This window comes from Phascolarctos cinereus, unplaced genomic scaffold (assembly GCF_003287225.1).
Source record: "Phascolarctos cinereus isolate Bilbo 61053 unplaced genomic scaffold, phaCin_HiC Scaffold_449;HRSCAF=1065, whole genome shotgun sequence".
In the NCBI taxonomy this organism is placed as follows: domain Eukaryota; kingdom Metazoa; phylum Chordata; class Mammalia; order Diprotodontia; family Phascolarctidae; genus Phascolarctos; species Phascolarctos cinereus.
Window position 1 is genome coordinate 1 of NW_027555790.1, and position 21,841 is coordinate 21,841.

Consider the following 21,841-nt stretch of genomic DNA (forward strand, 5'->3'; position numbering starts at 1 on the left):
CATGCTTCAATTTGTTCTTAGAGTACATCAGTTCTCTCTCTGGAGCTAGATAGATAACATTTTTCATAAGTCCTTCGGAGTTATCGTGACTCATTTTATTGACCAGAGTAGCAAAAGCTTTCACTGTTGATCATTGTTACAATATTGCTGTTAATGTGTACCGTGATCTCCTGGTGTTGTTCACTTTACTTTGGATTAGTTCATATAGGTTTTCCCAAGTTTGTCTGAAAGTATCCCCCATATACCACAGACTTGTTCAGCCATTCCCCAATTACTGTACATCCCCTTAATTTCTAATATCTCCTCCCACAAAAATAAGTGCTATAAATAGTTTTGCACATATAGGTCCTTTTCCTTTTGATGAAGGATCTTTTAATATATTAATAAGGTATCTTTGATTAATGATCACATTAAACTGAAACCTTAGCCAAATCTGGAATCTGGGGTGCCTGCAAGAGCATTCCCAACAATTACTGTGAAGCCCTAAATGAGTAACTCTCTTTCAATGTTAATTGTCTGATTCTTTCTGAAGCCATTTGGAAAAATTCTCTTTCTACTAATACTGAGCTGGCAAATCGCCATTCCTTGAAAAACGTAAGGGCAAGAAGGCTGTCGGATCCAAAGTAGTGTCAGGCTAGATAAATGTTAGTTACACTTTACAGGAGATTAATCCAAACTGAGAAAACTAGTTCTTAACTAGTTCTCCACCCCACCTCCTCACCCTTCTGTTCCCCCAGAAAAAAAAAAAGAAAAGAAAAGAAAAGAGAGAGAGGAGAGGAGAGGAGAGGAGAGAGAGGAGAGAGAGGAGAGGAGAGGAGAGGAGAGGAGAGGAGAGGAGAGGAGAGGAGAGGAGAGGAGAGGAGAGGAGAGGAGAGAGGAGAGGAGAGGAGAGGAGAGGGAGAGAGAGGAGAGGAGAGGAGAGGAGAGGAGAGGAGAGGAGAGGAGAGGAGAGGAGAGGAGAGGAGAGGAGAGGAGAGGAGAGGAGAGGAGAGAGAGGAGAGGAGAGGAGAGGAGAGGAGAGGAGAGGAGAGGAGAGGAGAGGAGAGGAGAGGAGAGGAGAGGAGAGGAGGAAGGGAAGGAAGGAAGGAAGGAAGGAAGGGAAGGGAAGGAAGGGAAGGAAGGGAAGGAGGAAGGGAAGGAAGGGAAGGGAAAGGAAGGAAGGAAGGAAGGAAGGAAAGGAAAGGAAAGGAAAGGAAAGGAAAGGAAAGGAAAGGAAAGGAAAGGAAAGGAAAGGAAAGGAAAGGAAAGGAAAAGAAAACCGTCTCTGGGAACATCTTTATTTTTCTCTTTGCATTTAAACCAAAGATCTTAACCTTGGGTCTGTGGTCCCCAAGGACTGATTTCACAGGGTCTCTGAATTTTAAAGAGAAAAAAAATTACACCTTTATGTTCACTAACCTCTAAATGAAATTTAGCATTTCTTTGTAGAAACCACAACCAACCACAGTAGTATTAGTAGTACTTGTGAATTTGTCCCCAGTTGTAAGGTCCGGGATGCCCCTGGCTGGGGAACCCTACCTTTCCCTCATAGCCATGGGGTTTTCTTTTGATACCAAAGGAAGAGGCCAAGTACTTCCAGATTGACAACAGGTAGTAGTTAATTCAGTCATTATGAATACTTATAAACAGGGGCAATCTTCAGTTGGCGGCTGTGGCCAGACAGTTCAGTGCATCCCTGCCAAGGACTCCAAAAATCCCAATAGTAATTATAGAAAACAAACAGAGGGAGGAGGAGCTGGAGAGTGCCTCACTACCAATTGGTGGTTATTTTTGGTTTTCCCCTTAGTAATGAGCTTGAAAAATGAGCCAATGTAATTCACAAATATAAGTTTCAGTTTAGGGGTCTAGGTCCCATAAGGCCATCATTTTCCCTTCAAACAAATGGGACCCAAATCTTTTGGGGTAAGGGGTGAAGGTCTTGGCTTCTGAAACTGCTTCCTGCTGGCCATGGGCATAGAGCTGTCGCTGCCTCACTGGGTCCTGTTCCAGGGGTCAGACTTTGGAACCTGGCTGACACTAAGTCCAGGGGCTTAGGGGCCTTTGACTAGTTCCAAGGTTTGTATGCAGCCTGAGCAGTCATCTGGAAGTTGATGGCCTGGACCTTGGAAGGGACAAATCTGGCCAGGAGGTTCAGTATACAAGGCCCAGATATAAGGAGAATTAAAAGTGATGTCCGAATGGGGGAAAACAAAGTACCTCCCTCTAAGAAGATGGATTGCACTGAAACTCTTTTTCCCAAACTGAACTGAAGATGTTTCTGATTGATTTCAGTAATTCATAGCAATATGTATTCCAGCCTTAGTGTATAGGATAATGATTCACAGGCAGGCAGATAACAAGCCCGAGTACTAATTTACCCAGTTGTTTGGCATATACAATGACTACTCTTTCGGGTCAAAACAACAAGATCTCACATACTTGTATTGTGCTTCTATCTTTCACTGTGCATTTGCTATGATTAGAGAAATTTGCTATAAAAGGATAAAACTGGGACATGACTATGCCAAGTATGACAGGATTAAACATCCTTAGCTCTGTTTGAATTCAGATGATTCACAGTTTTCCAACCATGCAGTATCATTTCCACCTCATAGCCAGAATAAGGAATAGCCAGGTGGGAAACATTCCTTTTCAAAGGAACATAATGGGGAAACTGAGCCAGGAGAATCCCACCTCAGACTGAGGCTAAGATTGTCCTCTCAGCTTTTCCAGATGTAGACCTCCACCTGTATCACATTCTCTCTGAGTAGCTTCTGGCATTTCTCTCAGATGGTGGATTATTGATTATTGATTATTGATGGATTATTATGATCCATCAGACAACTCAAAATAAAAGCAGTTACAGTCTCAAGAGCTTTTTCCTCAAACAGCAAGTTTCACTAATCACAGTTTGGCAAAAAGTTACCAAGATTTACCTTTCAAATTTAAATCTGTGCTGGTAAAAAAGCCAAATGTTAGAGATCACTTACAGAAACTTACAAATTCTCAGCAAGCCAAGTTTATTGTTTAGGAATTCCATCACCCAAACGAGCTCCTTGGTAAGTTTACAAAATAAGGGACATCAACAGGGATCCCAGAGCAGGGGCTGCCTATCACTGCCATCTCCCCTTAGAGCTGCTCTGGGCTGGGCCTTTTGACTAGCCCTGAGGACTGCTCTGAGCGGGCAGAACCAATCAGGATAAGGCTTTCACCTCATCACCTGCTTTCCACACACATACTGAGTAGTCAATTACCAGTTTTACATTTTAGCATTAAAAATGACCCAAAATACTTGGTTTTCTAAATGTCACTTAAAAAATATTATAAGACAGGGTTAGTAGGAAAACAATCTTTCCATTGTCTTTTTAGTTTCTCTCATTTCATACTCTAATAACATCCAAGTTAGGAAAAGATGCTTGACAAAGCTGATGCAAAAGTTTACCAGTTTGAAACTTGAAGCAAACCCATTATCACTCAGGCAATTTTAATCTGGTTGAATGAATTTCCAAATTACACAGAAAATTGGTGTCTCATAATGAACATATTGAAACCACACCTTTAAAAGAGGGAGCTTACCAAGTGCAGAGGCTGGCTGGCTTCTTACCTCCTGCTGCCTTAATCCATCCCCCGTCCCCTTCCCTCCCTCCCCAGGGCAGCTGATGCTGCTTGTAGCTGCTGGGGTGCGAGGTAGTAGGTGAGCAGGATTGCTGACCACAGGTGATCCTTCCAGGCTTTCTGGGCAGGCTACAGGGTGCCAAGGGGCCCAGAGCCATTGCCAGTGGGTCCCTCAGCTGTAGCTGCTGCCATTCTACCCTCCTTCCTTTTGCCAGCTGAGGGAGGGTAAATTCAAAGGTTGGGGAGGGTGACTCAAATTCCCTACCATTCACAAGGACTCTCTTCTCTTAGTCTGATCATATTCCTTTTGAAGGTCTTGGGGACCAAGTTTTTCCAGTTCTATGGAAGATAACCTAGGGGCAAACATTGGGGAAGTCCCATTGAGTCTGCCTGAAGAGGCTGAGGATCCAGAGGCCATGAGGCCAGAGGAGAAGGGGAATCCTGCAGGCATGGGCATAGGGACTGGGAGTCTCTCTGTGAAGGAGGATCCCTGGGTGTAGAGGGAAATTTGCCCATTTCGTTGCCTGTAAGCCTCAGGAAACCAAAAGCACCTACGGTTTCTCAATTCCCTAGCATCCAAGAGAAATAAGAGAATTGGGCATACGTTTCCTGATAGGATGTTCCCTATGCAGCAGAAAGTTTGCCCAGGTCCGAGACAACATACCAAAATTTAGGGAATGCAGCCAAAGCAGTTCTAGGGAAACTTTATATCTCTAAATGCTTTCCTCAATACCACAGAAAAAGAGGAGATCAGTGAATTGGGCATGCAACTAAAAAACTACAGAAAGAACACATTAAAAATCCCCAATTAAATACCAAATTAGAAATTCTCAAAACCAAAGGAAAGATTAATACAATTGAAATCAAGAAACCACTGAACTAATAAATAGAATTAAGTGCTGGTTTTATGAAAAGAGCAACAGAATAGGTAAACCTTTGAGTAATTTGGTTAAACAAAGAAAGAAGAAAAGTAAGTTACTAGTATCAAAAATAAAAAGAGTGAATTCACCACCAATGAAGAGTCAATTAAAACAATGATTAGGAGCTATTTTGATCAACTATATGCAAATAAATCTGACAATCCAAGTGAAATGAATGAATATTTACAACAATGCAAATTGCCCAAATTCATAGAAGAGGAAATAAAATACCTAAATAACCCAATTTCAGAAAAAGAAATTGAAAAGGCCATCAATCAAAAAGCCCTAACAAAAAGTCTCCCAGGCCAGATGGATTTATAAGGGAATTCCACCAAACATTTAAAGGACAATTAATTCAATACTATATAAACTATCTGGAAAAACAGGAAAAGAAGGAATCCTACCAAATTCTTTTTATGATATAAATATGGTTCTGATGCCTAAACCAGAAAGACCCAAAATGGAGAAAGAAAATTATAGGCCTATTTCCCTAATGAATATAAATGCAAAAATTTTAAATAAAATATTTGCTAAGAGTTTACAGCAACTTATCACTAGGACATGGCAGTATTTATACCAGGAATGCAGGGCTGGTTAAATATTTGGAAAATTATCAGCAGAATTAACCATATCAGTAACAAAATTAACAGAAATCATATCATTATCCCAACATGCAGAAAAAGCTTTTGACAAAATACAGCACCCATTGCTATTAAAAACACTACAGAGAATAGAAATAAGTGGATTTTCTTAAAATGAGAAGTAGCATCTATCTATCACCATCAGCAAGCATTATAAATAATGGGGATACGCTAGAAGTTTTTCTACTAAGATCAGAGGTAAAAGAAAGATGTCCATTGTCACCACTGTTATTCAAGATTTTACTAGAAATGTTAGCTTTAGCTACAAGAGAAGAAAAAGAAATCAAGAATAGAATAGGCAATGAAGAAACAAGCTATCATTCTTTGAGTTAATATCATGTTATACTTAGAGAATCCTAGAGAATCAACTAAAAACTACTTGAAATAGTTAACTTCACTGAAGTTGCAGCATATAAAATAAACCCACATAAATCATAGCATTTTAAATTACTAACAAAGCTCTGTAGCAAGAGATAGAGAAATGTGTATTTATCTGATTCCCTCTAATTTGACAGCAATCCCTGATGGCAATGATTGCTGAGTACAGAACTTGAAGCTAGAATGGGTTTCAAACATATTCTACTCTGTATTCCTCATTTTACAGATGAACACAAATCAGATGAAAGGGAGATGTATTCATATCCACAAATGCAATAGTAAATTTTAGTTTGAATTCAGATCCTTAATTTTATTCCATTCGTATCCCTAGACACATTAGACAATTAATAAGTATTTGTTGAATTGAATTGAGTTGAAATCACTGCACATTTTCTAACTGTTGATCCTCATGATATCATTACTCAGTAACCATTTCTTTAAAATGTCAACATTCTATTGGCATAGCAGTGCAGCCATTTAATAAGATACAGGATACTTCTATGGACTGGTCTTGGATTTGCATTTTTCTATTTTACCTGGTTTGGTAAAAGTGCTGGACTTCTTTATCTTCTAGAGAAATCACAGTTCTGTCATGTACTTCTACTTACAAGTCTTTCTATCACTTGTAAGACTGCTTTGGAAAAAGGTAGGACACATATAGCCATTGTAATCACAGCTGGGTGATCTAATCTCCAAGCAGCTTCTTCTTTTATAGTTCTTATAGATAGTCATTTACACACAACACATACACACATACACATACATATGTATCTGTATGTATATTATAAATATATATACATTTATATATGCACGTATATTTTAATAAATATATGTGTGTGTACACACACACATATAAATAACACATACCCTCTCTCTCTGTCTCTCTATATATATATATATATATATATATATATATATGTATGTATGTGTGTATGTATGCATGTATGTATGTATATATCCACAATTAATTGTAGCATTCTGTGGTGGGGAGTAGGGAGGAAGGGGAAAAAAGAACAAAGTGAAAAGTGTACAGCAGAGAAGCAAAGAAAACTTACAAGAAAGCAAAGAGAAGATGGACAGATCTCAACACAATGTGTAGTATTTATTACATACACTTTCTTGAAATGGAAATTTATTGCTGTGTATTTTGAATCCTCTCTCACATTCTTCTGTGCACATCACAATGCTTGTTTTCTTTTCTTATTTTATCTTATTTTAGTTTTAGTATTTAAATTTGTTTCTTTTTTCTTTAAGTTTAATTTTCAAAAAGTATTACAAATGAATAAAAACAAAGAAACAGTCACACTGCTGTGTTTTAGACATTCTACTTCAAAGGCTTCAAAAACAGTTCACTTAATGTTTGGTGCCCATTTTGTAGCACTAGTTTTGGAGATGGGAGTAGAACCTGTCATGTAGGACAACTGAGTTATATTGGGACTTTTCTGATGTATTCAACATATTTCAGCATACATGATACTCCACATATGTTTTTTTTTTCTCAGAACCCAAATCAGTGAAAGTCTCCTTAAGAAAAATTTGTCCTTAGAGTACAAAAGCTTCATCAAATGGGAACACAGAAGAAATAAAAAGAGTGTCCTCAAAGAATATATAACATGTATAGGGTCAGACCCAAGCACTGTCAGATTAGGAAGGTCCTTACGTGATATGTAACACTGGGCAAAAATTATTACAATTGAGCCTCAGTTTACTCAGCCAAAAATGAGAAGTAATAATTTCTTCCCTCTCTATCTAACAGCAGTATGATCAAGATCAAGATAGACAAGATGACAATACCTTTGAAGGAATTTTGTGGACAGCAAAAGATTAAGCAATAGAACAGAATTATTAAGTCATCAATATTTGAGGGACAGGCACCAGAAGATCCCAAATTTCCCAATGTATTACCCCACTCTTGCCCTTCACTGACTGCATAGTGCTAGAATCATCTCTTTTGGATTCATCTTGTAAATTCCTTTGGCTGAGAACAGTATTACATTAATAGTCATTAGGATAATAGAATAAATTAGTTTAGCATTGCTCTAGCATATAGTAGGGATGTGTTAGAAGCTGTGGGCCTGAACAAGGCTTTGAGTAAAGGGTGAAAGAGAGATGATTTGGAGAGGGTAGCACAAAGTGGGGTGTGGCATTGAGGACTGAGGGCATTCTGGGACACTCCATGGAGAATCCTTAAAAGGAAAGTAAAGGACACCAAAAACATGTATTGCTTAATTACAGCACCAATTTCCTAAGGATACCTTTCCTGTTTAATCCACCCTTTTGCCCTCCTCAAGGTCAGTCCCATCAAAGGAACACAAATTTAAATTCTTCACCATTTTACCTTAATCAAGGATAGCCACAGTGAGGAACACTCAGAGCAAACAGTCTATCTTGAAACTATCCTAAAGAGGCCAGCAAGAAGTCCTCTCCAGAGTTATAATGCAATGCCCCAGTCGGAACCATCCTATACTGAATTATACATGGGTGCTGACAAGGAGGTAAAGTTTGTCTTCAAGAACCATCTTCCTTTTACTCCTTTCCCCCATATACATTTCTTTGTCACCTTCCTTCCTTTTGAAGGTGATGCCCAGTGGCTCTCTACCACCCCACGGATTGTCATTAAGCTTCTCACCCAAGTCTTCCGTCCTAGACAAAATATCAGTTAAGACTATGTTCTCCCCAATTTAGATTATACATTTCTCTCTTCTCATCCAGCAAATTTTGCATGACTGGCAAGATTTTGTTAACAGGAACGGATTAATTCGAACAAATACGTAAATGACTGGTATTATTTCTTTCAGATATCATTTGTTTTAGCTGTAGAGGCCTACCCTCATGCAATAGGTACCATCTGCTCTGGTCAGACGTTGTGAGGGTCCTTCCACTGCATCTGGGGCCACTTCCAGAGGTCCTGACCTTTGGCTTGCCCAGGACCCTGATGATTCTGAAGCAGAGAGTCGGGCTGACGACTTTTCATGACTCTTTCTCCTTAAATACAATGCATTTGCAAGTCAAGACATCACCTTCCTAATGTCACTGGTCTTATTGGAGAATGAAGCATGAACAATCAGTACCTACAACCCAATTGTACGGATTCATAAAATAATTTCATAGATACGATTCATGTATGATATTGTATATGAGAAGCTAGGCGGCACAGTATATATGTAAATATGGATACAGTATATTTATTTATATATATGCACCTATGTGTGAATAAACACAAGTTACTGCAACAGTTACAATGTAAATACTGTGTTTTCATCATCTTCTTAGATAGCAAGCCCACCTTCTTGACTCCAAGCTAGCCAGGTCGCACAGTCCACCAGGGGCAGGTCCTAGGAGACCTTGCTAAACAGTGAGAAAGAGACTACAGTGGAACCTCTTTGAAGACATTGCTGTCAACTCCACCTGGACCTTGAGGTGTCCTCCCCATTTACATATATATTGTCTCCTCACAGAACCAGCTGCATCACCAGAAGATCTATTTCAACCTTCTGCTACCTCTGGCATTGCAGACCACTTTTCAAGCCAATCTGATTCAGGAAAGTCTGCTGCTAAACAAAGGAAAGGCCTATATGACACTGTGATATCAACAATCAGGCATCCATTTTCTCACACATCTAAGAAAAACAGTCTAGTGGTGAGTCAGGTACTCTGATAGTTTTTCTACCTGCTTTCCACACCCTTACAAGATATAACATTGTGCAACAGTTGTCTGCAAACTTGCTTGGGCTTTTAGCCCATGTTATCATTGAAAAAGAAAACAATTCTGTTGGATGCCCATCTCCCCACAACTAATGAGGCTGTGTGTTACACAACTACTTTTCTTCACACTTACTAGTAAAAGTCACTAGAATTAAGATTCTTTGAATCCTTGCCCCAATGTAATCCTTGGCTTCATTGCTACCAACTCTGAAGATGAGTTAATTAATTGTGCCCTTACTTAGGGAATGGCCTGGGTCACAGGACCCCCACCCTCCTCCCTGAAACTGACCAGGGCTCAGGACTGATTCACCAGCCCCTGAGCTTTGGGTGGGCTGCCTGCCCAGATGTCAGGGATCATTGTTGGGGTTGTCTTTGGACAACTCCTCCTCATCTGTCCTTTTGTTTGGCGTTCAGTGGTGACCAGTGCACTGTTCCTGAGCTTTTTTTGGGTTCTTCTTGACAGAGATACTGGGTGGAGAGTAGTTTGCCATGCCCTTCTACATCTTACACATGAGGAAACTGAGGCAAACAGTTGTATCTGAGGCTGGATTTCAACTCAGGGAGATGAGTCTTCATGAGCCCAGGCCCAGCTCTGTCCACTGAGCAATCTAGCCTGGCTGCCCCTTGTTCTTCCTATTCTGACATCGAACCTGGGGCGGTGGGGACAGCCCACTACCACCTTGTCACTCGAGGTGGCTTGGTGAGTATTACATTTCTGCACAAAGGACATTGGAGGGCTTCGGGGGGGGTTCCAGTGTGAATCTTTGTAGAACTGTTTGTAGATTGTTTCTTGTGAAGTGATGGGCAAAATTAATTTTTTTTCAGGCTTAATTCGAGTGGGGAAAATGAATACTTTTGGATATATTATTATTATAAAAAAATCAGGTGTTGATGGTTTCTGGTATCCACTAAACAAAACTACTTGTTATTTTGGAACGTGGGAGCTAAAAATCCGTGTTCTTACTTTGGTGACTAAGGACATGTCGCAGCAAAACAGGAATGTTGCTGAGGGGCCAGCACTTAGCTTTGCCCCTTCTTTGAAATCTCCTTTTTTATTTCTGCTTTGTTCTTTTTTACTTTATTCTCTGTCCCCTACCCCCATGGTTGATCCTCTCTCACATTGTAAAGTTTTGACATTAAAAATCTTGACAAAACTGTATACTTTTTTTAAACTGGGAAATTAAGCCGAAACTTTATCTCCTTTGTTGGAAATGTGTCAAACATACACTGGTGTTGGCAAAGACTGAAACATTTGATGCTTTTTCTAAGCCTTACTATAATATCCCTAAAGGAAATTAAAAGTGTTTGCATGTGTTCATTAAAATCATGTCCTAATCTTGAATATGTGCAACTGCCCAGCTTTAACTAAGCAACCCTGCCCTTTATTCAATTGAATTCAAGGCCCAGAGAACTCTTGTCTGGTGACAGGAGACCAGAGCACCTGCTTGTCAGAATCCTTCTGCCATGTGGAGAGAGGAAGCCCTTCACTGTTTTTAGTGGAATTTAGTTGGATCAAAATTAGGTCCACTTTCAACTAAGGTGATACAATTCTGCATGCAGCCCCCCTGGCTTTGGAAAAGACAGCCTAGGGCACCCACGAAGCAATAGGAGTGTGCTTTCTAGTTGGCTGTGGATTTAAAATCAAGAGTAATCATTTTTTTGCTAACTCATCCTTTATTCACATAATACCACCATGGTTGCTTTTGCTTTTAAGATCGATCAAACTAAGATAATTTCCTGATGTAAGGGAGAAATTTTGCTGCTCAGGAAAGTACTTTGTTTGCCACGTGACGACTGGTGGTGGCAATAGCAAACTGTGACTTTTTTAAACTCCTTACAAAAGCATATATTTGGTCCATTGACAGAACTTTGATGATAGCTAACATTTTTATATTACCTATTAGAAATCAGGCACCGTGCAAGATATCTTGCTTGACAGATGTATCATTTATGCCCATTTTATAATTGAGGAAATTCGGAGGCAGAGACAGAAGGGTTAAAGTGACTTAGTGTTTTGAGTCTCTATTAAACTTGAAGGGTCTTCTTGGCTAACACTTAGAGAACCCTAATTCCTAAATCACATTGATGAGATAATTTTGAAAGTATTAGAGAAAGAATTTGAACCAATGTCTTTCTTTGACACTGATAGTGATGACAGTAACTTTCTAGTAATCCCTTTGGATACTTTGTAACCAATTTTATAACATTATAACACATTAGCTTAGATACACACATACCCCTCTGCCAAGTTTGATTAAAGAAAGGGAAGAAACTGGGTTCCCTAAATAAAGGCACTCTGTGGCCTCAACTTTTCCTAGGTAACTCTGGGGGGACACCCCTTTAGTAGGGTTTACTGAGTGTGCCAATATAGTAGGTTTTTTTTTTGGTGTCGTGTACTAAGTCCCTTGTTTGCCTTAGATATCAGCAGTTTCTTAGCCAACATTTTTACAGCTTTTCAAAAAAACAACAAAAACTCTAATCCTGCTTAACTGACGAGTCCATTCTCAAGATCAACAGGGAGTGAGTGTTAAGGAGGCAGAATTCTAATTTCCTGGAATGAAAATGAAGATTGTTTCTCCCAAATTTTAACTGCTTCTGCTTTGAAAGCTGGCTTTGGGGTGCCCAATAACATCCAGCACAGAACCTGGCACATAGTAGGCAACAGGCATTTAATAAATAAATGTTGATCATTTACATACTACTCCCATAAAAGAATGAACAGCTTTTTCATTTTTTTTTCTTTTTAGGCAATTGGGGTTAAGTGACTTGCCCAGGGGCACACAGCTAGTATGTGTCAAGTGTTTGGTCTGAGGCCAGATTTGAACTCAGGTTCTCCTGACTTCAGGGCTGGTGCTCCATCCACTGTGCCACCTGGCTGCCCCAGCTTTTTCATTTGGAAAAGATATTTTCATTCTGCCATTTAGTGGGAAGCAGTATCAATAGTAATGTCAAAACTTGTGTCAAAATTAGCTTTTTGTCCCTGAAATTCTTGTAAGTAAAACATTCTTGCAAATTTGAATTAAGGGATACTGAATGCCATATCAAGCTTCAGCTTCCAGGAGTACCCAAACAGCAGTGCAAGATTGAATTTAATCTACAACTTAAGGAGGCAAGTATGGTTTGACCTGAGTTTCATTTTGCTTCTTATATATATTTCAGTTTTATTTACTAAAATTGTCTCATTTTTAGGCCATACTGACTAATTTAAATTCTCAATTCCAAGTCAGTGAAATGGATCTACGTTTTGTCATCCCACAAAGCTTCAACACAGAGATTTAATTACCATAATTCACTGTTTGTTTCACTAGGTGAAATTGGCAAGATCTTTCTTTCTCCCTCTCCCTATGTATTCATATCTTTCTGTTGTATTCAGTGTGTAGAGTTAAAGTACATTAAACAAACATGTATACACACACACACACACACACACACACACACACTTTTTTTTTTAAAGATGTTACTGAGAATAATGAATCATGTTCAAAAAGGAGGAGAGTTTCTTTTGGAGCCCCTCTGAGACCCGAATTATTTGATCAAATTTACCTCCCAATACACCTCTTGCAAAAGGAGAAAGCCCAGAGATGAGCAAAACAGCATCCACAACCTGGGTCCCGAGAAACTCAATGATGAAGGCACAATATTTTAGAGAAGCATTTAATCTGTCTGTAGTTTAAATTATGCATTTCTCTATGATCCATACCCTAACTGCATTTTTAAGAACTAGTGGTATATATTATCCTATCTTCAGAAATGATTTGCTATTGAATATCTTTTTAAATGGAGAGGGTGCAGTTATTTGTTGTTATGTTGGCTTCTCATACACTAGTGACTCAAGGTACTCCAGCCTGTAAGGGGAGCATCAGGTCTTCATATAGAAGATGCTTGAACATGCTTGAGTGCCCTGAGTTTCTCTAGGTCTGCTATGGTTATTGCAGTGTTTTAAAAAAAAGCTGAGACATAAAATCTCATTTAACATTTGCCATCATACATAGGATGTGATGCACAAAATAAGCAAAACATTTCTTTGCCCATTACACACTCTCACTTGATCAGACCCTAAACTTGTAAGACCTCAGAGCATCAAAGGGAGGTGACGTGTACATTGTAGGGCCCTCAGACTCTAAACATGTTCAGCTTCTGCTTTGTGCTGCTGCTATTAGTTTTATACTTAGGGGGGCAAGTAAGATAGTCCCTATTTCCTAGGGTCATTGGGAAAAGAGAAAGTTCTTTGCTACCCTGACAAGTGCTCCTAGGTAAATAAATGAATCCTTTGCCAAGCAACACTCCCAAAGGGCATGCCCCTGTAGTTATGGTTGCTGCCACTGGGTGCTGGTAGACAGTGAACCTGCAGCACTGAGCTCTAGTAGTGATGGAAAACTCCCTTCATGCTTTTCAAGCTGATGGCAGGGGTCCCATCTACAGCAAACCAGTGAACTTGCCAGCATTCCTAACAAGTGGCCAGACAGGCTTTGTTTGAGGACCTCGTCTACCTCCAGTTGCCTTGGAGAAGCAATCCTTTCCAACTCTGGGGTAGCATAGCTCTCATTGCTAGGAAGTCAAGGCCTAAACTAATGTGCTCAGGGCCAATGGTGGCTGGCATCGTTGTTTTAAAGAGACATATGTGTTGCTATATCCGTCTGACTGCTACCTGGCAGCAGGGGGAGACTTTTGTCCCCAAAAGTCATTGAGCCTCGAGGGGTGCCTTTGCAGAGACAGTCTCTGTAGGATTAGCGCTCAAAGGGTTGTTGTCAGACTCAAATGAAATGTCTGTCACAGGCTTTTGATGCACCTTGGCCATATTCAGTTCTTTATTAGGGAACCATAGCACATCTTGTCATTTATAAACTGTATAAAAATGTCCATTTCAGCAGACGCATTCTAAACCACCAGAAAAAGAGGCTTCCCACAGTCTAGTAGAAGGGATACCATGTACAAAAGACCCACCCCAACAGTTACCAGCCATTCCTAATCTTAAAAAGAAGTCTGCACCTAGCAGGGATAATAGTGCCTTCTCAAAATTACTGCACAAGAGAACAACATCTATTCCCAAAATCCAGACCATCCAGCCCCACAAGACCCTGAGCACACCATCGGTCTGGAGGAGATCCTCCTCTGCAACAAGAAGCCAGGCGTTTGATACGCTACAGATGAGTCACGCCAAGAGCGGAGCACCAAAAGACAATCTCATGGGTATTTGAGCAGGGAATCATTTTCCGATGGTTTTTACAGGCAGGGGGCAGGCAGTCCCCTGGCTTCAAAGAGCTTAAGACCAGGGAATGGACGTAGGAGGAACAGTAAGAGAGACAGTATATGGCTGGATCTGACGGTGCAGAGCTCTGTGCGGGGTCGAGGTAAAAGATGTAAATAAAACAAGGCTAGAAAAGTTAGTAATCTCATGGGAGTGATAGAAAGCTGCTTTTGGAGTTTGTCAATAACAGGAAGGAGTTGAGACATGATGGGTAAGACTTGTGTGCTGGGGTTAGCAAAAATCACTTTGGCAACTACTGTAGGAAAGAGAAAAGGAGGGAAAACAGGAATTCGGCACTTGTTACAAATCAGTTTGCAGTGAGAGTGGTGGGGGCAGCTTTTAGATAGAGTACCTGGTGGTATTTGTGAGTCAAGAGAAAAGAGGAGTTGACGTGATAGATGTGGAAAGAAGAGATAAATGGCAACATTTGGCTGGATGTATCCAGCAAGAAAGTGGGGAGAGAATGCCTTGAAGTTAGTTGGGTGACTAGAAATAGAAGATATCAGTGTTTAGGGAGGTTTGGTTTTTTCTTTGTTAATTGTTTTATCCCAAAAATGTTCATTTATCTTCTGTTTGAATGAATTTTATTTGTATTAATTGTTGGTTACTTTTCTTAACAGTTGTACTCTCTTGGGCAGATGTGGTGAGATTAGGTACCAAAAAAACCACAAGCACACGTTGTTATAAAACATGGTCTTGAGAGAAGGATAACAAAAAAGCAGAGGAGATTAACCCCCAAGGTCAAGGTACATTACAGAAATGTGGAGATCATTTTTATATGTGTATGTGCATGTTACACATATACATAATACATGTGTCTATATACATATATATCATCATGTGTATTACACATTTACATCTGTGTACTTATGAATGTCATCTCAGCAAACATTAAGAAATACTAAATTTATTTTTGGAAATATTTCTTTTTCCTTTACAGAAGAAGCCTGCAAACCACTCACAGAATCACTTTAGCAAACTCTCCCCGCACCCTAGTGATTGGGAGAGCTCATATTGAAAAGGTGACTGTGCCTGTGTGGCCCTGTAGGATGCTGAACAACTTTGTTTTCAACCCTAAGATGGATATGAATGAGGATTTCGCAGGTGAAAGAGTGTGCACAGAAGGCCATGAGAATGCCACGTAGGCAGGCAGATTGAAACTGCCTGCCAAAATGTGTTTCTAGAAGCACAATTTTAAAAGAGCTGATAGAAGTGCTCCCCAACTCCTGCAGAAGGGGGAGTGCACATTCTTTGGAGGTCCTGGCCAATTGTTGTGGTCGGATCTGGTGGGATAGCCTATCTTTTCAGCTGCAAACAAACCAGCCCCATGATAACTCTGAGTTAGCATAGTTACGCCTCTGGGCAGGGCTAGGCTGTATCTTGAGGTATGTGGTCGGGAAGAATAAAGGTGGTTGTGAAGCAACAAGAGAAGCAGACAGACTGGCCTAAATGCCAGTCAAGAACTGAAAGCCAGTGCAAGGAAGCAGGAAAGGAGAGTTGAGTTTGCAGCCTAGGTTGGGGGCCTTGGACTTTGAAAAGATATCATTATGCCTAATGAGCAGAGGGAGTCTGTTGCATTGTTTGAAGTAGGAATGAGAGTCAAGAGTTTGCATCTAGATTGATTGCATGCCCGGGATTTTGAGAAGAGATCTCTTTATGAATAGAATGGAAGGGGACTCTGTCCCATTGTTGTCTTGTTGGAAGAAAGGTGGAATATGACTTTTTTACTTTTAAAAAATACATATCTGTAATATATACAGTATAACTGTATATGTGATATTCTATGTGTTTATTACATACATTAATGTTACCTATTTTCTTCATTAATAGGATTAGCAGACATGTTGGAAACCACTATCAAACAGAAAACTGCAAACGTGTCTCCTGAGATTGGCACAAATTTACACAAGTGCTCTTCAGGAGACGAAGACCTTTAGAACGTAGATCAGATAATGACTGTAGAGGTTGGTTTTCCTTTTTTCTTCTATGAAACTTTGGAATGGCAAGTTATGATTCGCCCTTGCCATGCCAGTAGAGGTTTCATGAGTTGCTATAGCTAACCTTCAACCCAAAGGGCTGGGCCCTCACCGAATCACAATGACATGACCCATCCATGTAGAATTTTTATTTTATGATGAAAAAGGAGAGCTAACACCTAAACGTTCTTGTGTTATGACAATTTAAACATTTCTTATAAGGTATACTTAGCATCCATACAAAGAATCTTTGACTCTTCAATCACACCCCAGTCTAATTGCAAGTCTTACCAGTTCTCTCTCCAAGGAGAAAGGGATTTATCCCTTTTTTCCCACTACTGTGGCCAGCACTTCTAGGCCCTAATTGCTTCTAGCCCTTAACTGTTAAAATAGCTTCCTAATTGGCCTCCTCTCCACAATCCTTCCCTTCACACAGATCTAACCCATAGTAATTAGTATGCCTCTTGGGCATCTTTAGTTGGCTTCCTCTTCCTTTAGGATTAAACACAAACTCCCAAAACCCACTTTCTTTCATATTGCTCTCCTTCATGTACTCTGTATTCCAACCAAACTAGCCATAACTTAAAGTTATGGATGTCTATATTATATTTACATGTAATGCAACATATATATCCATATTTTTAACATGGATGGGCATAGATTTACATCATCTTACTAAATATTATCATTGGCAGGAAAACGCAAGACTACAAAACAATAATTTGGGTAGACCTTTCATTCCTAAAGAAGAATTAGTCCCTAGACTAGTGAGCAGAGGCATAGTCTTTGTTTCATAATTATCTTTATTCTGTCATTTATTACAGCACAGAGATTGATGCCTACTATTCCTAACACAACAGAACAGCTATATGGCCAGAGCATTATATGCGCCGTGCCCCGAATGAAATCGTTAAAACCCTAAAGAAGATCTCTGAAATTAGATGTGGTGAAATAACAAACATTCCACTTCGAGAAGTCGATGTAGACCCCAAAATATTAACACCCAATATTTCACCTTTGAAAAAAACCTGTACATCAAAGGAAAATGTATCAATGTCACATCTCAGCAGAATTAAAAAAACACCAGCACTAGATCAAAAAGTCACATACGTGGAAGAAACATTTGAAACTGGATATGTAAAGAAGGCCACATCAAAAATATCTAGGAAATGTGTAAGTATGGCAGAACATCGTCCAGTAATAACATCAGCTACAGCTACACCTGTAACATCAAATGCGCAGGCCAACACTTTTAACGTCAAAGGAACTACCTCTTTAAAAATAAAATCAAATAAAGAGCCATCTGTCACTGATCAGCCAAGAATTTCCTCACCAAATGAAGAGCACTCTCGGACGGGAGCCAACAAAATAAGTCTAAAGCCAGGTGGTGTGTCTGTAGATGTGCAGGCTGCCCCAGGAACTGTAACACCAAATTACATCAATGAACCAGGAGGCATGAAGAAAGTCATAAGAACCCCAGAGGGAAAAACAAAAACAGAAGACCTAACTGGCCTCAGAGTGCCTATGGCAACTCCAACATCAATGGGCAGAACTGAAAGTAGACAAAGAAAACAAAGTGGCAGAGTCTGCTGTGGATGATGCAAATTCTGTTCAGGAAAATCTTGGGACAACCCCAAAGGAAACTGAAATCCAAAAGAAGCTGATGAGGACAGCAGAGCAGCAAACTGAGGCAGAGGATCTCCCCAAGCAGCTCATGAAGACTCCTAAACTAAAATGTGGCTCCGTGGAGCATCTGACAACAGTGGTCAAGAGACCGATGAGAACTCCTAAGGACAAATTGGAAGTAGGGGAGGAGGAGGTGGGTGGCAATGAAAGATCAATGATGAGTTCGCCTAAGGAAAAAAGCAACCAAAATATGAACATTAGGCCACCTCTTAGGCAGAAAGGGCCATCTGAAGATCTGGTAGGCCTCAAATATAACAGAAATCAACCTGCGCATATTCAAAAGAAAAACACAGAAGAGCAGGCATGCCTCAAAGAGCTTAGGATGACTATTCCAAAGCAAATCCAAAACTGAAGCATAAACAAGTCCCTCCTAATAAAACAAGTACAGAAATATGGATCAGTAGAAGATCTGACCACCACCAGGAGACTGATAAGAATGCCTGAGGAAAAGTGAGAACATTTAATAGAAGATGGGAAAGTTGTCAAGAAGTCTGGTAAAACATCACAGAAAAAATGTGATCCAGAATACTCAATGAATGAAAGACCCAAAATACAACTAATACAAAACACACCAAGCAGCCTAGGGAAACTTAGAAGAGAACCCAAAAAAGAAGAAGACCTTCGAGGTCATAGGAATATGACAGTTCATAAGGAAAAGGCAAAACCAGGAGAAAACTTAAAAGGGTTTTAGGAGAGTTTTGAAAATGTCAAAAGTAAAACCAGAAGATCTAAAGAGATTCAAACTGATGGAGAGGGCTAGACCTAAAACTGATCCTGATGAAAGAACAAAAGTTAGTGGTTCTGTTGGTGAAATAACATCTCACACACAACGAAATGAAAAGAAGCCACCAAAGGTCTTAAAAGAACTAAAATTGAAAAAAAGAATGGAGAATACAGGAATGATGGTGTTTTGTTCCAGGAATACAAAGGAAATATTTCCTAGTCAATCATATAAGATATTCCTAAATAGTGAAAAGGAACCTTTTAAGAATTTTCCAGGGATATTAAAGGGTCACAAGGCAGTACTGCACCCTAGAAACAGAAATAAACCTGTGCAGGAAGTGAATTTGAATTGGAGTGAAATCAATGAGTTACACGCAGAAAATGAACAAAAAAGTATCAAAAATTTGCAGGGGAAGACCACTGTGACTGAAGATGGACTGGCTTCAAGAAAGAGAAGCAAGTAAAGTTTCAAAAAGAACATATGCATACAGAGGAAGGAATAGATACCACCTAAGAGTTTCACAGTTCGTGAAAAGATGGAATCTTTAACATCTAGCACAACATAATTAAGTCTGCTAAGAAATCGCAAGAACTCAATTTAGGTTGACCAACTGAACTATGTAAGACAGAGAAAGAGGGGAAGAAACTTAAAGATGCAAGTCCCAATATAGGGATGATGACTTCAAAAACTAGAGGCAAAAACTAGAGGAAAAAAAGAAACTGCAGAAGAGCTTCCCAGAGAAATTTTTGTCATCAAGATCACATAAAAAGGAAGAGAGTATATGTATGGAGTGTCTAGGGAAGAGTCTCCTGGAGAAGAAAGCCAAGGAGAGTCCGTGTCATAGGTCTTCACCATCTAGAAGTAGGGGCATTAGATTACTCCATGCTGCCAGGGTGGCACCCGAAAAAGCTAAAAGAGCCAAAGAAGCCTGTGAAAGTCCATTAAATTGGATTGAAGTCTAGTGGTAAAAATAAAAAGATACAGGACTGAAAGGATCTAATCCTGTATCAACATCCAGGAACATAAATAACAATGACAAATGCACAGTTATTTGCCTGGATATCTTTAAAAATTCGTTGGTACCTGAAGGAATTTTATGTTTAACTAGAAACAGAAACAAACAACCTCAAGAAATTCATCAGATACCTAGTCTAAAAAAGATTGTTGAAAAGCAGCTTCCAAGCCTGGAAAATAAAGCCCAGGATAGAGTGCAAGAATCCTTTAGAATTGGAAGCCAAAATGAAACTGACAAAGACTCTATAGTACTCCTTTGCTGAGGGCCATGGAGATAGCTTGTGCTGAGAACAAAAATAGAGGTATGACTGAAGACCTGTTACATTTAAGGTCTACCTTGAGAAGCAGACACACTACAGAATGGATAGGATTTAATCCATTGTCAAAGGATATCTTACCTTAGGGTAAGATTGGAAAAGCAACTGTCTCCTGATTTTTCCTGACAAAGAGAAAGCAGATCTGTAAAGATCTGCTAATCTTAGCAAAGATGACCCCTCCACCACAGCAGGAGAATCAACCCCAGAAAAAGTCTCAAATTGGAAGAAAACTTTTTACAATACTCTTTTGAGAAAGAGAATAAAATCAGAGACACCTAGTAGCAAACTGTCAGAGCCAATTGATGTTGAAAAGTATAGCCCAGAGAGATGTCTTCTAAAATCTGTCCCACGGGTCAGTGACAATCTAAAAGAAACCCAGTCAGAGCCTTCTTTGTTTACAGAAACCAGCAGCAGTGCTGTGTTAGAAGATAACAAAAACCAGACTCAAGAAAAAGTCGCTGAGGAACCCATAAAATTAAGTAATGACCAGGAGTTTTCAAACTCATGGAAAACAGAAAAACACAACTTAAGCAGACCAGACCACCTCCCATGGCCAAAGTAAGAGTAAAATCAGTATTTGAATTTATCATATGTAAAAGATTCAATTTCTGAAGTACAATTAGAGAAGGATAAACAAGCTTGCTGAACAAGATTTGTATCTATTCAGTTGTGAGGTTAAAGTTAGGAACCTCTTTTGCTTAAGGCAGTTTTGGTGAGAGAGCCTCCTCCCCAATGTAACCACCTCAGAGGTCTTTGCCACCCCTTTTGTACTGGCCACTCCTTTATGGGAAAATTTTTCTATCTCAACATCCTGTTTCTCAGCAGGGAATTATTCCCTTGCTTGGGAGACAAGTTCTATGGCCACTATACAGGTAAAGACCCTTCCCAGGGGAGGGATGGTAAATGTCTCTGCTGGTCTCTTGACTTGCACCACCTGTAATGATGCCTACAGTGAGTGATGTGTCCCCAGAGCTTTACCTCTGCCAGCTGTACCACCTATTCTGAGGGAACACTCCCTACTTGCACCTATGACCAAATTCCTCCTGCCACTCTCCTGGTAGGTATTTCCTATTTAACCTTCTCTTCCTAGTTGACACACAATATTACTGCCCCCTACTAGCTGTAACACTCTTATTGATTTTTGAAAGTTTCTCTCTTACCTATATAATAGTAGCATGTAATCATACTGATCCATGGGGGCATCCATGCTCAGTACCTTTTACAAACAGGTCCCATCTGTTCCCCTAAGGGATACTCCTTGCTTTGTGGGATGGGTGGGCCAGCTGGTGAGGATTCTGGGGAATAAGTAAAGCAAAATGCCACTACTTGGCAGGACCCCAGGACTGTTGTTCTAGCCACCCAATGTTAAACAACTTATAAGGATTTTGGTGTGTGCTCCCTTGGATTTTTGGCACCACCTCTGACCATTTTCAATATTCTACCCCCAGTACCTCCACTCTAACAAGAGTGAAGCATGGGTTCTGGGACAATGTTCTCTGGGACCTTAAAAGGGAGCAGAGTGTCTCATGCCTTGGTATGGACATTTACAACATCAGTTCATTCTTTCAAACCTGACAGGGACCATGCACCAATTGGCAAATGACACAGCTTATGGCCTCTGGGATATTCAGCAACCTC

At 39.9% G+C, this 21,841-nt stretch overlaps 1 protein-coding gene and 1 pseudogene across 1 annotated transcript; both read left to right on the forward strand.

Annotated features, from left to right (window-relative positions):
• Positions 1–17,347: 17,347 nt before the first annotated feature.
• Positions 17,348–18,595, forward strand: LOC110204474 (uncharacterized). Its single transcript, XM_078151666.1, is given in 2 exon segments — positions 17,348–18,006; positions 18,008–18,595. Coding segments are annotated over 2 exon segments (1,152 nt in total). The 3' UTR covers positions 18,501–18,595.
• Positions 18,596–18,852: 257 nt separating this feature from the next.
• On the forward strand, positions 18,853–20,445 carry LOC144454110 (uncharacterized; annotated as a pseudogene).
• Positions 20,446–21,841: the final 1,396 nt, after the last annotated feature.